General features: G+C 58.3%; 3 protein-coding genes across 9 annotated transcripts in view; 2 read left to right on the forward strand and 1 right to left on the reverse strand.

The window, feature by feature from the left end:
- Positions 1-91: 91 nt before the first annotated feature.
- On the reverse strand, positions 92-1,909 carry INKA1 (inka box actin regulator 1). The gene is made up of 2 exons (XM_017343827.4): positions 1,679-1,909; positions 92-939 (listed from the first exon to the last, which is right to left on the reverse strand). Exons 1-2 carry the CDS (start codon positions 1,886-1,888, stop codon positions 133-135), a joined length of 1,017 nt encoding a protein of 338 aa, XP_017199316.2. The 5' UTR covers positions 1,889-1,909; the 3' UTR covers positions 92-132.
- A 2,907-nt stretch (positions 1,910-4,816) lies between these two features.
- Positions 4,817-12,259, forward strand: CDHR4 (cadherin related family member 4). 7 transcript variants are annotated; one of them, XM_002713202.6, is made up of 19 exons: positions 4,817-4,971; positions 5,288-5,472; positions 5,597-5,759; positions 5,839-5,930; positions 6,397-6,507; positions 7,067-7,170; positions 7,321-7,457; positions 7,716-7,899; positions 7,994-8,150; positions 8,328-8,421; positions 9,002-9,205; positions 9,286-9,425; positions 9,652-9,802; positions 9,889-10,115; positions 10,312-10,454; positions 10,942-10,998; positions 11,097-11,184; positions 11,338-11,366; positions 11,808-12,259. In XM_002713202.6, exons 1-19 carry the CDS (start codon positions 4,923-4,925, stop codon positions 11,860-11,862), a joined length of 2,370 nt encoding a protein of 789 aa, XP_002713248.2. In that variant the 5' UTR covers positions 4,817-4,922; the 3' UTR covers positions 11,863-12,259. The 7 variants fall into 7 exon arrangements, with proteins under 7 accessions (XP_002713248.2, XP_069906904.2, XP_089162397.1 ...); XM_070050803.2 differs by having other exon boundaries at positions 9,002-9,169; positions 11,335-11,453; positions 11,813-12,258; XM_089306271.1 differs by having other exon boundaries at positions 9,002-9,169; positions 11,338-11,453; positions 11,813-12,258.
- Positions 12,260-15,366: 3,107 nt separating this feature from the next.
- Positions 15,367-15,963, forward strand: part of IP6K1 (inositol hexakisphosphate kinase 1) — a 74,271-nt gene continuing 73,674 nt past the window's right edge. Inside the window, exon 1 of the mRNA XM_089306276.1 lies at positions 15,367-15,505. The gene's annotated coding sequence lies outside the window, so the exon portion shown is untranslated. The remainder of the gene's footprint in view (positions 15,506-15,963) is intronic.

Raw genomic sequence — 15,963 nt, forward strand, 5'->3', positions numbered from 1 at the left:
CCTCTCATGACTCGTTCGAATGGCCTGCCTGAGCTGTGCCTCACAGGGCCGAGGCTGTCTCCTGGAGCCTCAGAGATAAGAGCCTGGAAGGTCTAGAAAAAGGCCTTTATTGCCCCTGGCTGGAGGACAGGGTCAGAGGTAGCTGACATCATGGCATATGATGGGCTGCCGGCTGCGGCAACTCATGAGCGCCGCAAATCGTGACACGTCCGTGGGCAGCTCGGGTTCTGGGCGAGGCGGACATGACAGACGCTTTCCTGCCATAGCTGCCCGCCGGGCCCTGGCCAGCCGGCGCCGCAGCTGCTCAGAGAGGCCAAGGAGGAACTGGGGGGGCCGAGCGCGGGCACGGGGTTCACCTCTATCACCCGCCTCACTTGCTGCCTCAGGCAGCTCCATCCAGTTATGAACCAAGTCAGCAAAGCAGTTGTCCCCTAGCACTAGGGGCTGGCGACTGCGACCCCTGTTCAGCAGGGCTGCTGTCCAGTCTTCCGCTTCCAGTCCCTGCCAGTGCTCCAGGCAGGCATCTGGGGTGGACTTGGGCCGTGGACGGCAGGCAGGTGGTGTACGGGATACAGATGCCCTGCTGGGCAGAACGAGGCCACTGACAGAGAAGCGCTGGCTATGAGGGGGTCGTGGTGGGGGTGCTGGGCGCTGGAGTACCGGCAGCTCTTCCTCTCGCCACGTGCTGCCTGACACCTCGGAGAAGCCAGAGTCCCAGTCCAGAGCATGCTCCCTGGGGCCCCCTGAGGCTGCACCCTGGCCTTCGGTCACCACCGCTTCTTCCTCCTCCTCCTCCTCCTCCACACAGCAGCTAGAGTCCTCTTCCAAGGCATCTGACCCCCTGAGGGGGTGGGTGGCGGTCTGCACACCTGGGCCACTTTTGGGAGGTAGATGCAGGGGGCCAGGCATCGGTGGTGAGCCTGTGTCCCGGCCACACAACTGAAGTGAAAGAGAGGGCAGAAGTCGGAGGAGTGTCGCTTGTCACCCTGGCTGCCCAGCCAAGCCAGAGGGTCCGGGAGAGCTTGCTAGGCCTGCTGGCGTGGGCAGCAAGACCACCTGCGAGCACAGGGCCAGCATGGGGGCGCTGGCACGAGAAGCTCATGTGGCTCCCATTTGCCGACCTGGTGGCAGTCCGGCATGCTGCGGCACGCTGGGCCGGGCAAGTCGGCACCCGCCACCAGGCCGGCGGGCAGGGTTACAGGCCTGCATCGGGAAGTAGGTCCTGCCAGGGCCCGGGTGGGGGATGCGTCCCGTGCCTCTTAGGGGGATTTAGCTCCCCAAAGCCCATAGCGACTTTTAGAGGAAGACAGCGCTTTGATGGTGAGGAGTGTGGTACGAGGTGCAGGTCGGCCTGGCATGCGGAATGTCCACAGCAGCGCCCGCACCTCCTTAGTCCCTTGCCTCCCGCGCCCCGCCCCAAAGGAAGTCCCCCCCCACATCCCTCCTCCCCAGCAGCGTGGCCAGCTGGGCGGCTGTTACCTGATGCCCAGCGCAGCTCCCGGCCCTCCGACATCCGACGCGGGCCATCTGGGCCATCTGCACCGCACCTCCCCGCCCCCATCCTGCCTCAGAGGGGCGCTCGGGACGATCCCCCACCCGTTTATTGTTCCGGCCGGACGGCAGCCGGGCACCCCACGCAAGTCCTCAGGAGCCACACCCGCCCGCTCCCCAGCCTCACCAATTCCCAGCGCAACTGGTTCAGGAAGCTGTCAAGCCGAGCGCTGTGCATGTCCACGCCGGAGCCCCCGCCGGGCCTGCCAGCTCCTATTCGAGTCCCGGCGGGAGCGGCGCAGAGAGGGCCGGGCCGGCCGGCCAGCGGCGCCCGCACCCCGCGCCTCGCTCCGCGGCTGCTAGGTCTGTGTAGCGCCCGCCGCCGCCGCCCCAACATCTGGCAGCCGCGCCCCGCCCCCATAGGCTGCGGCGCCGGACGCGGGGCGGGGCTGAGACGGCCCCGCCCCGCTCTGCCGGGCCGGGGGCTCGGTGACGGCTCGGGCCAGGGCGGGGCTGCAGCTGGAAGCCGGACGGGGGAAGGCTTGGGACCCCTGGACGCTCCGCGCGACAGAACCGTCCCTACGTTCACTGCTGGACGCTTCCCGCGGTGGCCTCAGCCTCCCCATTTGTCCCATGGGGAAATAGCGGGCGCTCCTACAGTAGGGCCCCCCGTGCTGCGCCCACGTGCGGGCATACCCACTCGGAGCCTGGCCCATGCCTGAGGCCGGCTTGCACAATCCCTGGAAGTGATGTGAGCGGGGTTCGGCCCTTCTGAGGACCGCAGGACTTCGCGCGGTGCGGCGGGCCCGCCCCCTAGTGGTGAGCGGCGGCCGACAGCGAGTGCCTTTCAGACCGAGGGCCGGGGAGGGGCTGGGAGAAGACGACCCTGGATGCCTGGAACGGGCAGTCTGTCCTCAGAGGCCGTATGAGCAGAAGTTGGGCTCGAGGGTAGAGTGCCCCTGGAGAGACTGGGCATATCATCAGGCGGGGAAATTTCCTGAAGTGAGAGAGGTGGGCCAGCTTGGAGGAGGGGACACCCAGAAGAGGTGATATTAAGCAAGATACAGTCTCGGGGCGACCCTGTGGCATAGCGGATAAAGCCATCTCCTGCGACGTTGGCCTCCCATATTGGCACCGGTTGGTGTCCGGGTTGCTCTACTTCTGATCCAGGTCTCTGCTAATGGCCTGGGAAAAGCAATGGAGGATGGCCCAAGTGCTTGGGCCCCTGCACTCATGTGGGAGACCCAGATGGAATTCCAGGTTCCTGGCTTCAACCTGGCCCAACCCCTGAAGTTCCAACCATTTGAGGAGTGAACCAGTGGATGGAAGATCTGTTCTCTCTCCTCCCACCGTCCCCCATCACTTTGTCTTTCAAATAAAAATATCTTAAGTAAAAAAAAAAGGAGGGGGGAGGTAGAGCCTAGTGGTTAAGACACCCAGGTCCCACATCTGTGCTCCTGGGTTCTATTCCCAGCTTCAGCTCCCTATTGTGGCATCCTGCCAGTGCAGACCCTGGGAGCCAGAGCTGATGGCTCAAGTAATTGGGTTTCTGCCCTCCTTTTGTTTCCAGTTCCTGGCTCTGGCCCTGGCCCAGCCCCTGCCATCTCAAGCATTCGGGGAGGGAACCAACCAGAAGATGGAGAGCATTCTTTCTCTCTCTCTCTCTCTCTCTCTCTCTCTCTCTCCCCCTCCCACCCTCCCTCCCTCTAACTTTGTGTGTGTGTGCCTGTGAAGTGAATGATTTTTAAGGAGCATCCTAGGCAGAGGAATAGACAGTGTCAAGACACTGAGAGGGGCAGGCGTGGTGGTGCATCGGGTTAAGTCTCTGTCACTTGGAAGCCCTGTATCCCATAGCTAAATGCCAGTTGCAGTCCCAGCACTACCACTTCTGTTCCAGCTCTCTGCTAATTCACTCTATAAGGCAGAAGATGATGGCCCAAATGCGTGGGCCCCTGTCACCTGTATGAGAGGCCTGGATGGAGTTCCTGGCTCCTGGCTTCTGCCTGGCCCAGCCTAAGCTGTTGCAGCCCTTTTGGGAGTGAACCAGCAGATGGAAGACTTCTCTGATTCTGTTTTTGCCTTCCTCTGTCACTCTTTAAAATGAATAAATCTTTTTAAAAAGCCAATTAGGCTAATCCTCCGCCTTGCGGTGCTGGCACACGGGGTTCTAGTCCCGGTCGGGGTGCCGGATTCTGTCCCGGTTGCCCCTCTTCCAGGCCAGCTCTCTGCTGTGGCCAGGGAGTGCAGTGGAGGATGGCCCGAGTACCTGGGCCCTGCACCCCATGGGAGACCAGGAGAAGCACCTGGCTCCTGCCTTCGGATCAGCGCGGTGCGCCGGCCGCGGTGGCCATTGGAGGGTGAACCAACGGCAAAAGGAAGACCTTTCTCTCTGTCTCTCTCTCTCTCACTGTCCACTCTGCCTGTCAAAAAAAAAAAAAAAAGCCAATTAGGTCTAAAGAAAATGAAATAAATACAACAAAAGGACATATCATAAAGATGCATCTCAATAAATGTCACAACTTGCAGACACCTGTGCAGCTGCTGCCCAGGTCAGGAGAGAGAGCACCCCTCACCACTCCAGGTCAGGAGAGAGAGCACCCCTCGCCACTCCAGGAAGTTTCCTGTTCCCCTCCAACTGATAGTCACCAAACATAACCATTCTTAGTTACTGTCACCATGGGTTCCTTTGGCTTGTTGAAAGTAGAAAACTTCTGAGCGATTTGGTTGATAGGCTCAATTTTTAAAAACTTTTCATCTTTTTGAAAGGCAGAGTAACAGAGAGGGATAGAGGTATCCTCCAACTGCTGGTTCACTCCTCAGATGCCTACAAAAGCCAGGGCTGGGCCAGATGGAAGCCAAGAGCCTGGAACCCAATTGGGGTCTCCCATGTGGGTGACAGGGACACAAGTACTTGGGCCATCAACTTCTACTTCCCAGGGTGTGCATTAGTAGTTAGGTGGGTTAGAAATGGAGGAGGCAGGATTCAACCAGCACTGTGATATGGGATGAGGGCTTCCCGTGCTGCGACCTAACCACCGTGGTAAACACTGGCTCCTGGGCTCGGATGTTACGCGCAGGTAGTGTTCTGATGCGTGGACAGCAGGAGTTCAGAGCAAGGGAAGCAGCAGGTCTTGGGCTCAGTGTTCGTGCTCTATCTCTGAGGGCTGTGTGACCAGTGTGGACCCGTTTCCTCCCCTCACAGCTCCTTAGGGCTGAGCTAATGAAAGGGAGAATTCACAGGGAAGTGTGGAAAATGGGATTTTCCAGGCTCTGGAAGCTTGCCCGGGGACCACAGCTCCGGCACCAGGAATGGGCGGGGCTGGAGCCTGCAGGCCCAGGAGCCCCGCCTGCCCAGCTGTGTTTGAGCAACTGACCTGGCAACGGGTTGGGCCTGGTGGACACCCTCCGCTGCTGTCTACCCTGAGGCCACCATGCTGCTTCTCGGGCTCCTGGTGCTGCATTTTGCTCTGATGGTCTCTGGTGAGGATCTGGTGGGTGAGGGAAGCCCAGGTTTTCCTCAAAGTCTCAACCCCTCTCTGATAAGGTCCAAGAGGGCAGGGGCTGGGGGAGAACCAGGAAAGGGTTAAGTCTGACCCCCTGACCCTCACTCTTTAATTTGACTGCTTCAAATTCTTACTCCCCATGTGTGAAAGTGTAGGGGCCAGGAAGGGCCTTGGCTACTTGAGCCCAAGATAACTGCCCGCCAGGGTCCTGGGGCAGGAGGGCGGAGCTGCGCTTGTATCCATGGAGCTGTGAGCGCAGAGGGCCTCTGGCCTGAATTCTCTGCTCCCCACAGACCTCAGCGGCCTGCCCTGGTTCATAAATGTCTCTGAGAGCCAGGGTCCGGGCACTGCCCTGCAGCCATTCTCCTTCAACTGCTCCTCCTCCACGGCCAGCCTGGAGTTGCTCAGCGTTCAGCCACCCACCACCTTCTTCAATCCACCCAGTCTGACCAGGTGGCAGGGGAGCTATGTGGGCAAGGTAGTGGCACGGGTACACCTGGGGATGGTGGGGGCACAGGGGCAGACTGGAAATCCCCAGAGACAGCAGTGGTAGGAGGGGCTGGAGAGCCTGCACCCCACAAAGCACTGCCCACCCACCACAGGTGACCTTGAGCAGCTCAGCTCGGCTGAACGCCCTGGAGGTGAACCACTATGAGCTGCAGCTGCAGTTCACGTGTGGCAACCAGGTGATGCGGGGGCCACTCTCTGTGGATGTGCAGCGGGACCCCAGCCGTGTCCGCTGTGCTGGTCGGTTTGCCAGCCCAGGTGAGCCCAGGGGCAGCAGACAAGGGGGCAGGGGCAGGCACAGCCTGAGCAGATCCTCCCTGACCTACCCTCTGCGCAGCTGGGGAAACCATTCAGGTGCTGGAAACAATCACGCCTGGGGCCCGGCTCTACACTCTGCTGCTCCCAGGCTTAGAACTCCAGGGCGCCCAGGTGAGCTCAGCGGTGCAAGACAGAATGATGGGGCCAGGGAGAGCGAGCCCAGCCTCTGCCTGGCCAGGCCCCGCCTGCAGAGGGACCCTGCAGGACACAGCTAAGCCTCTGAATGATGCGTGTTCCGGGGGAGAACCACTGAAGGTCGCCCGTCTCCCAGTTACACAGCTCTTCCTGTAGGGACATCCCAGGGGCTGTGTTCTTTCTCTTATGTATTCTGAGTTCTCTGTGACAATTTTATCACTTTCGTAATCCAAAAAATAAATGAGTTTAAAAGCAAAAGAGTAGGGTTAAAAGCAGAAAGGACAAAGGATTAGGGCCAGGGCTTAGGCTGGGGTAAGAGTCACCGGCAGGGCACGGGAAAATTGTGTGTGGGCAGGTACCTGCTGGGTTGTTGGGGGATCTTGACAGGGCTCCCTGGGGCACTGGAGGGTGGGTGGGGCCACCGGCATCTCTGTTTTGTCAGATGAGCATTATCAGTGCCCAGGACCCCCCACACTTCCCTGGACCTTTCTCCATCAATGAGCAGGGATGGCTGCGGGCACCACCCCAGGGCCTCAAAGGCCAGGCTCAGAAGGTGAGTATGACCGGCCCCTGGGGGTACCCACGCACTGGGCGGAGCCACCAACTTTGGGAAGGCTTCCTCAGCCTCCTCCACGAATAGTGCCTCTCCCAGACCTCCTGCACCCACTCCCCTATGCTGGCTCTCTCCTACCTTGTCCTGGTTCTGTGCTGGGCGCTGGAGTTCTAGGAAGCAGAGGGGCGCCCTGGCTCTAGGATCTCACAGGCCCTCTACTAGCAAGGAGAAGACATGGGATAAAGTGGCCAGTGCAGTCTGGACAAGCTTAGAGAAGTTCCCTTCTAAGAAGTTCCAGCTCTCAGTGACTGGCTCTGGGCAACTCTAAGGTGGTAATTTCCATCGTAAACAACTCCTAGCTGTCTTTCTTGGGACTTATGGCCCACAGGTGCAGGGCTCGAAGGAATACTTGTCAGCAGAGTGACAGGTCCTAAGAAGGGGTGAAAGTTGGGGTTCCTTGAAGAGCTCCTGAGGGGGCTACCTGCTTGTTGGGAGAAGTGGGTGTAAACGTAGGGGAGGCCGCACCCTGTGGTTCTCTCCCGTTCTGTGTGCACTGCAGGTCTTCCAGCTGCGGATCTCAGTATCCCTTAGACAAGGCCAAAGCTGCCAAGGGATGGTGACGGTGAAGGTTTTGCCTGCTCCCTCCAGCCAGGTCTCTTTCCTGTAAGCATCCCCCACCTGGGTCAGTGGGAGAGGCAGGACCTAGCAGCAAGAGTCAGGAGTAGGGGAGAGTGTATCCCTGGCTCCCCTGGGAGGGGAGCCACAGGGAAGGAGCCTGTGGACCCTGCTGAGAGGGTCCCCATTTTGGTTCAGGCAGCATGCCCAGAATATCACCATTCCTGATAACCTGGACCCTGGGAGAGAGGTGTTTCACGTCCAGGCACGGGGCTCCGACGTGCGCTACGAAATCCTCTCCCCGGTGCCCAGCCCGTTCTACTCCATCGGCCGTGGTGAGGGGTGTGGGGCTGTGGGTACTGTGATGCCTCTGTGACCAGCCTAGAGGTGACCCTTGCTACCTCCTCACCCTCCTGAGAAAGGAGGCCAGAGCCAGGGCTGAGACTGGGGTGACGTCGGGTTTTGTGGGCCTGGCCTTGGAGGAGAGGTGGCAGGAGCGATCAGCCCCTCCTGGATGAATCCAGCGGGAATGGTGAGTGGGAGTGGGGACAGGGCTGAACTCTGCGGCGCCGCCCTCCCACCTTGCCCATCAGCCGACGGCGTGATCCGGACCACTGCGTCCCTGGAGCTGGCTCGTGCCCCAGATGCGGCAGTCACCAGGCTGCAGGTGAAGGCTTTTGAGCGACTGCAGCCGTGGGCCGGCGCCAAGCTCGATCTCACAGTGATTGTTCAGGGGGCCAACCACTGGCCCCCACGCTGCTTCCCGGCACTCCTTGTGTGAGTACGCGCTGGGCTGTGGGGTGAGGCCGGTGGGTGGTTGACAGCTAGGCCAGACTTCCCGCCTGGCCACACACCTGCCCTACCCTCTCAGGACTCAGATCCCTGAGACTGCACCTGTGGGCATGGTGCTGCGCACCCTGGACTGCACTGACCCGGACGCTGCTGCTGACACCATCCTCGACTACCAGCTGTGGTTCCACAGCCCTCTCAGCCCTGCCAGCCTTCGCCTTCGAGACAGTGTCCTGGAGGTGCCTGGCCCCTGGCTCCCAGGCCCACTCGTAGGGTGCCTGGGGCTGGAAGCCATGGATGGGCCAGGGGGCTGGGGGAGGGAGATGGTGGGGGAAGGGGCCTGGCAAACAGCAGTCAGGGTGGCTCATGGCTCCCTCAGGCCTTGACTGGGCCTCCTCCTCTGCCCCCCTGGCCAGGTGAATGCCACCCTGGACTGTGACGCTCCTGGGGCCTGCATGCAGCTTGCAGCCTCCATCCTGGTGCTCAATGGTGGTCAGCCCCAGATGACCAGTGAGTGCCCATGCCCAGGACAGGGCTTTCCCATTCCCCACTTCCCATCTGCAAAACAATTTCTCTCCCTCTTTAGAAACCAATGGGGCTGGCACTGCGGCTCAATAGGCTAATCCTCCACCTTGTGGTGCCGGCACACCGGGTTCTAGTCCCGGTTGGGGCGCTGGATTCTGTCCCGGTTGCCCCTTTTCCAGGCCAGCTCTCTACTGTGGCCAGGGAGTGCAGTGGAGGATGGCCCAAGTGCTTGGGCCCTGCACCCCATGGGAGACCAGGAGAAGCACCTGGCTCCTGCCTTTGGATCAGCGCGGTGTGCCGGCTGCGGTGGCCATTGGAGGGTGAACCAATGGCAAAAGGAAGATCTTTCTCTTTGTCTCTCTCTCTCACCGTCCACTCTGCCTGTCAAGAAACCAACGGGGCAGGATCCTCTCCAGTCTGGACCCCAGGGGTATCTTAGACTCCAGCTGGGGTGGGCTCTCCTCTCCATCCTCTCCAGTCTCCCTCCAGACCATCTCCCTCCTTAGGCCCCCAGGGCAGGGCTGGGCATCCCAGGCCAGATTTCTGACTGTCAAATGGCCCCCAGCTGAGGTGCCAGTATTGGTGATGGTGACACCCGTCAATGAGTTCTCCCCAGCCTGTGTGCCACAAACGTTCCGGGTTCGGGAGGATGCAGGGCCCCACACTCTGCTGGGCTCCGTGGTAGGCACAGATCTGGATTACCCACACAACAGCATTGAGTACTACGTCTCAGGTGGGCCTGCCACCTTCGCCGTGGACCGTCTCAGTGGTACTTCCACCCAAGGGCTGGGAGGGAGGGCTGGGGCCAGCATTGGCTCCGCAGGCTGAGGCTGTGGCCGCCCCCTCCAGGAGAGGTTCAGCTCCTGGGGCCTCTGGATTATGAGCAGCAGAGGTTGTACAGGCTGGCTGTCCTGCTGATTGACCATGGCCAAGACCAGGACCCCACTTACCACCGCTCAGGCTCCTGTACCATTACCATCGAGGTTGAGGTGATTGAGCCCTGAGGCCTTGCAAGGGCCTGGAAAGACAAGTGTTCGGATTGCCTTTTGGCGTTCTGCTTTTCTATTCTGGGCCTCAATTTCTTCCACTGGTTGGCTGGAAGGGAGTGGGAGTGATGCCTAGGCTCTGGCTGTGGGTGGGGGGGAGTCTGAGGTGCTGGCCTGGGGGTTTGGGGAGTGGGCTGTGCCCATGCCTAACCTGGCTGCCTTTCTACAGGACGTGAATGACCAAGCCCCTGAGTGTGAGCCCCCCTTTCAGGAACTCACCATCTACCCTCCCCCGGGCCGTAGCGTGGAGGTGACTAAGATGTCATGTCAGATCCCCCAGGAGCCCCAGCGCCTGGCCTTCTCCTACAGCATCGTGAGAGGTGGGGTCTCTGGGGACCACAAGGCTCTGGGAGCCGGGCAGGCCAAGACCAGCCAAGGAGACCTCTGGCTGCTTCTCTGCTTTCAGGGAATAGCCAGAGGCGATTCAGCCTGCAAGGGGCAGTCCTCATGCACAATGGCCCTGTGTTGGGGCTCCCCTGGCCAGAGCAGCCCCGTACCTATGAGCTGCTTATCCGTGTGGCGGACAAAGGCCCCTCCAGCCCCCACCTCAGCACCACGGCCACCATTATTGTGCATCTCATTCCCTGGAGGGCCAGCACAGTGGCTACCAGCACCCACAGAACCACAATGAGGGTATCGGCAGGCCCTCAGGGTGTGGGAGAGAGGAACTTGGAGGGGGGTGAGGGGTGCCAGTGTGTCCAATGGAACAATGGGGAAGGCATTCCAGAGAAAACTGTTGATTGCGGAGAGACTGATGTGGAAGAATGACCCTGGGGTGTGGGATGGCCGGACTTCTGCCAGGGCAGTGGTGAAGTTGTGCCCCTTTCAGGTTTCCTCAACGATGACACCCCTGCTTGTGACAAGCACAGAGGTTGTCTGGCAGCCAGAGTCCTGGTTTGTGGTGGTACTGACAGCGACTGGTGTGCTTGTCCTCTTGGCTCTGAGCTGGCTCCTTAGCAAGCTCACCCAGGGGTAAGACTCCTAGCCCTAAACCCTCTGTCTGCGTCTGGCCCGCCCATGGCTATAATAGGTGGTCTCACCCAAGATTTCATGACAGTGCCCACACTGGTGGGCAGACAGACTGAGATTGAGGAGGGCCTTTCCTCTAGAGGCCTTCTGATGAAAGTCAGAGAACACTAGGAGGAAGAAGCTCCCGTCACTGGCAAAGTCCATTCTTGGGGTGGGATGGATGGGGAGGAGGCTCTGGCCTTGGTCTGTTGTCCACGGGGCATTTATCTCTGTTCCTGACCCCTGCCCTCCACTTGAAACCTGCCTGTCTCCCATAAACTCTTAATTCCTTGTGGGTATAGGACTGAGCCCAAGGAGGAAGGGTGACAATGCGGGCATCACATACAGACATTGGCTGGCCCCGACATAAATAGACAAATGAGTGGCACTAGCTTGTGGAGCCAGCAGGCTTGCTTCCCTCACTGTTTGGTTCCTCTTGCTGGCATTTTAGGTTGACCCAAGTGCTGCAGGCACCAAGCAAACCAGCCCAGGCCCTGCGGCTAAACAGGTCAGTCTGCTTTGCACTCCCATGGCTGGGAGCCTCCCCTCTTAAACTCAGGCTGAGCTCAAGCCTTGTCCTACACTCCTGTTCCTCCTCTTCCCCAGCATCCAGGGAGCTGACGGGTCCTTTGAAGGGTTCATGGAGGCACCGAGGATGGAGCTGCCCCAGGCACCAAACGGCATCATGAGCTTGGTATATCAACTCCCCATCCCAACCAGGGGACACCAGATCTGCCCCAGGCACTCTCCTGTCCCTGCTGCCCTCCCTGCCTCTCCAGGGTGGGCCTCCCTCTACTCCCCCGTGGGCAGCGTTCAACTCACCCCGCCCTCTCCTTCTCTTCAGCAGCATTTTGATGGCAGAACACAGGACTCTTCTCAAACCCTTTTACGCATGGGCCCTCAGCTCAACTCAGGATTTCCTGCTACCACCAAGCACCTACCGCCTGCTTTTTCCTGAATGGGGTATGCTCTCACCCCTACTCACTCTTCAGCCAATTTTTGCCAAATACCAGCGGGACCTGGTCCTGTCCATGGTGGGAAGGGAGATGGTGGTCAGGGGAGATGCCCTCAGAGGCACCAGTGGCACCAGTGAATGCTGGCAGAGAAGTCTGATGCTGGCCTAGGGAGCCGGTGTCCAGTTATGGAGGCTCAGACCTGAGAGGATCCGCTGAGGGGGAAGGGGGAGGACAGGGTGAATCCCAGCCGAGGAGGAGGTCACATCAAGGGTCCTGGAATGTCTTCGCTTCCCCTTGGGCGGGGGACAGTTCTGCTGATGCCAGCAGGGCCCTCCCCCTCTCCCTGTTATCTGGGCTTGGGTACAGGCCGAGACCACCTGTTCAACACGCACACCAGAGCCCGGCGCTGGGTCTGAGGCCAAGCAGCTGCTCCACTATGGGTGGAATTTTTTTTCCCCCGTGATCTTGAGCCATGTTTCCAAGTTGATTCGATAATAAACAAAATTGCAAATAGAAAAGCCCCAGCCTTGTCATCTGCCTGTGGGAGAAGTGCTGAGATCTGTGCTTCCTTGTTCTCCCTTGGAGAAGCGCTCTCTTTGGGTACACTCTATGGAGAAGCAGGTTATTTTTCTTGGAAGAAGGCATTTTGCCATGTACCTACATTTGGAAGAAATGATGGCTATTACATTTGTCATTGTCTGAGGGGCCAGTTCATTCTTCCCCTCAGAGGCCGCCTGCTTCCGTTTCCTACTAAGGGGAGCACACTATTGCTGTTTTTTCTTTTTCTTTTAATAAACTTATCTTTTAATTCCATTTTCCCACAAACTTTTGAAGTTTATTCATTTTCATTTTATTTGAAAGGCAGAGAGACAGAGAGAGAGAGAGAGAGAGAGAGGTATCTTCCAATGGCTGGTTCAGTCTCCAAATACCTGCAACAGCCAGGGTTGGGTCAGGCAGAAGCTGGGAGTCGAGTTCCAGCTGGGTCCCCTGTGTGGGCAGCAGGGGTCCAAGCACTTGACCACATCTGCTACCTCCCCAGGATGTGCCTTAGCAGGAAGCTGAAAGTGGAGTAGCTGGGATTTGAACCCAGGTGTGCCAACACGGGATGCGGGTGGCCCAAACAGTGACTTAACCGCTGTGCCAAACACCTGCCCATTGTTGTTTTCTGAGTGCACTTTACCAGCTGTGTGTAGAGATTTTCTTGGGAAGACTCCGAGTTTCTTCTCTGAGTTGAGTAATAGGATAGACTTGAGGACCCTGTAGTTTGGCTGGTCCTGGTGGGATTGATGGAAGCCCCTTTCTGAGGAGTGTTCCACTTTCTTCCTGATATTTCTCCTGCTCCCTCTGTCCTGACTCTCTCTGTGCTTAGCTGAGGTGGCCAGGTCGCCCACAACAACCTGTAGGAGGGCAGGCTTGCTGGACACAGCGCTGGCCTCCTCCCCATGCCAGCCTGGCGTCAGGTCCCAGGCTGCTAGTAGCTTTCCATCACCGTGAATGGGATGTCCCAGGTTATTTCAATCTTCCCTGCTCTGTCAAGTCTGTAGCCTGAACCATCTCAGGGTCCTGGAGGGCCCCCCTTTCTGAGCCAGGCGCAAGAAGAAGCTGAGGCTCTTTTGGGAGAAAAACCCCCTTCATGGGTCTCCCATCAAAGTGCAAGCATTCGAGCAGGCCTCGGGGACAGCCACGGAAGCAGGTGGATACAGAAAGTGGCTGCAGGTGGATTTTCCTGCTCTAAGTGTTACAGGAGCTGGCTGGAATGGAGGTTCTTGTCTTCCCATAAGAAAAGGGTCTCAGACGTGAGACAGACTAGTGGTAAGCAAGGCAGCAAGTTTCAACGAGGAAGGACATCTGTCAGAGCAGCTGGGCACCTCCGTAGACAGAGCTGAGAGAGTGCCCATTCAGGCTGGTGGAATGCATGGTTACAAAGCTTAGTGAAGAGAATGCACCTGACAGGCCACGGGACCCTCAGCAGAGGACTGGGAGCTGAGAGCTGGGAGCACAGCCTGCACTCAGATGGCTGCTGATAAGCGTAGGGGACCCAGGGTCTTACCACCATTCTCCCTCCCTCTAGTCTCTTCTCCTGGAAAACAAACAAACAAACAAACAAACAAAAACACTTGCTGGGGGTGAAACAGGTGAAATTCCTCCTAACTTTATCACCTGATGATGATGACATTATCAAACTGGGTAGTCCTCTTGGGAGCGGGCAGAGAGGGTTCTCCTGGAGTGCTTTCCTTAGGGGGATGGCTAGGACCACCTCTAAAGTTACTGGGTTGCACTTTGTTGTGTAACGCACTGGCCTGCTTCCACCGCACAAGTTCTGAAGCTGCTACTCTGCTACTTGTGTTTGCTTTCCATACCTGCTGTTTTCTTTAGGCCCCTTTCCCACACAAAGACTAATTCCTATCTTTCTACCTAACATAAGGGATCATTTAATTTTTTTTAAAGATTTATCTACTTATTTGAAAGGCAGAGTTACAAGGAGGCAGAGAGAGAAGTTTTTCATCCACTGCCCCACTCCCCAGATGGCTGCAATGGCAGAAGCTGCGCCAATCAAGCCAGGAGCTGGGAGCTTCTTCTGGGTCTCCCACATGGGTGCAGGAGCCCAAGGACTTGGGCCATCTTCTACTGCTTTCCCAGGCCATAGCGGAGAGCTGGATTGGAAGTAGAGCAGCCAGGACTCGAATTGGCGTCTCCATGGGATGTCGGCACTGCAGGTGGTGGCTTTACCTGCTACAACACAGTGCGGCCCTCATTTTCTTTTTATAAAGATTTATTTATTTACTGGAAAGGCAGAGTTACAGAGAGGCAGAGGCAGAGAGGTGGCGGGGTGGGAGGGAGAGAGTCAGTCTTCTGTCCACTGGTTCACTCCCCAGGTGGCCACGCCCGTGCCACCTTCTTAAGTAGGAAGTCAGAAATTGAGCTTATGTGTATGTGTGAGACAGGCCTGAAGACCCACCTGCTGCGGAAGCTCCAGAAGCCCAGCGTCTTGCACTTCAAAGTCCTGCTCAGACCCTGATAACCTCCCAGGTGCTCCCAGCCCTTCCCCCAGGGAAAGCTCCCAGGAGAATTCTCTTTCAGGACCAAAGGGGTTACCTGACCTGATAACATGGGGCAATAAAACCTTCACAGACGCCCTAAGGGAAGCCCCTCTACACTGCCCAGCACCAGCAAATCTGGGGAGGAATTTGCTTATTTTCACGCAACAAACCCTTCCGCTAGGACTCCCCGTCCTGTCCTTTGTCCTGGAGGAGAGGGGGAGGTGGGTAAACAGACTCCCTTAAAAACCTAGGGAGTCCAAACAGACTGCGGCTCAGCAGAGGCAGAGGGCTGGGCCGCTGGCCTGGCCTGCCCAGGTGTATTCTCTCCATTCAACCATGTAACCTCGCTCTCCCCCAGTCCAAGCCACTGGGCGCTCTCTGTGGCTTCCATTCTGATGCCCTATCCCCAATAAAGCCTTTTCATTTTGCTGTCTCACGCCTCTTCACCAGTGACAGCCTGAGCTGAGCCGATCTGAAGCCAGGAGCCAGGAGCTTTTCCAAGTCTCCCATGTGAACGCAGGGGCCCAAGGAGTTGGGCCATCTTCCTCTGCTTTCTCAGGCCACAGCAGAGAGCTGGATCCCTGGCTTTAGCCGCTATACCACAGCACTAGGCCCCCTTCATTTATTCTTTATCTCTAAGAAGCTCAACAAATGTCGTTTTACAGATGGAGCAACTAAGTTAAGAGACGCTAAGACTCACAGTCAGAGTTACCCTACTGGGCATCTGGGTGTGGCCCCAAGGGGTGTGACTGCATGAGGTACCTTAACTGAAGTTAAGCCCCAGGTTAGATGCTGGGATGATCAACGTCCTGCGACTCACAGGTGTGCCTTGGAGGCAGGAACAGGTAAGACGCTCTCAGGCAGAGAAGAGGGAGTTTCCGCTGTGTGCCATGGCTTGTGTTAGACCGAACTCCAGGCAGGACAAGTGTGGGTGAAGGGCCAGAGGCTGCTGGGACAGCGCCCGACAGCGGCGCTTGTCGCAGGTGAGGGGCAAGGCTGACCAAGACGCCAGGAAGAGGTCAGTAAGAGAGGTAGGAGACCCAGTGCCTTCACTTCAAGAGGTGGCGTGACCTTGGTGGTGGGCTCCCCTCTCACAGCCCCACAGTGCAGCAGGGACAACAGCCCCCTTCGGGTGAATGACAGAAAAAAACCAGCACACCGCGGACATTCCCCGTATGTGTGTGTATGTGTGAAGATGCTGCCAGCTCCTCACGGCGCACACGCACACAGATAAGCCAAGGGCGCTTCGGCCTTTGAGTCGCTAGCTAAAGATCCGCCGCCAGCACCTCACGGAATCGCGCGCATGCGCCAAATCGTGCCGTCACAGTCACGTGCCTCGGGCGTTCGGCACGGGCCTTGAGAGGGAGGCTCTGACTGACAGGCCAACCGACCTGTCAGCGGGAAGCATTTCCCCAGGCGGCGGGCAAAGGGACTGTTGATTGGGGGATATCCTCAGTTGGGGGCGGGTTCTTTGCC

Source organism: Oryctolagus cuniculus, chromosome 10, assembly GCF_051225735.1.
Source record: "Oryctolagus cuniculus isolate XC-2025 breed Fujian yellow rabbit chromosome 10, ASM5122573v1, whole genome shotgun sequence".
Taxonomy (NCBI): domain Eukaryota; kingdom Metazoa; phylum Chordata; class Mammalia; order Lagomorpha; family Leporidae; genus Oryctolagus; species Oryctolagus cuniculus.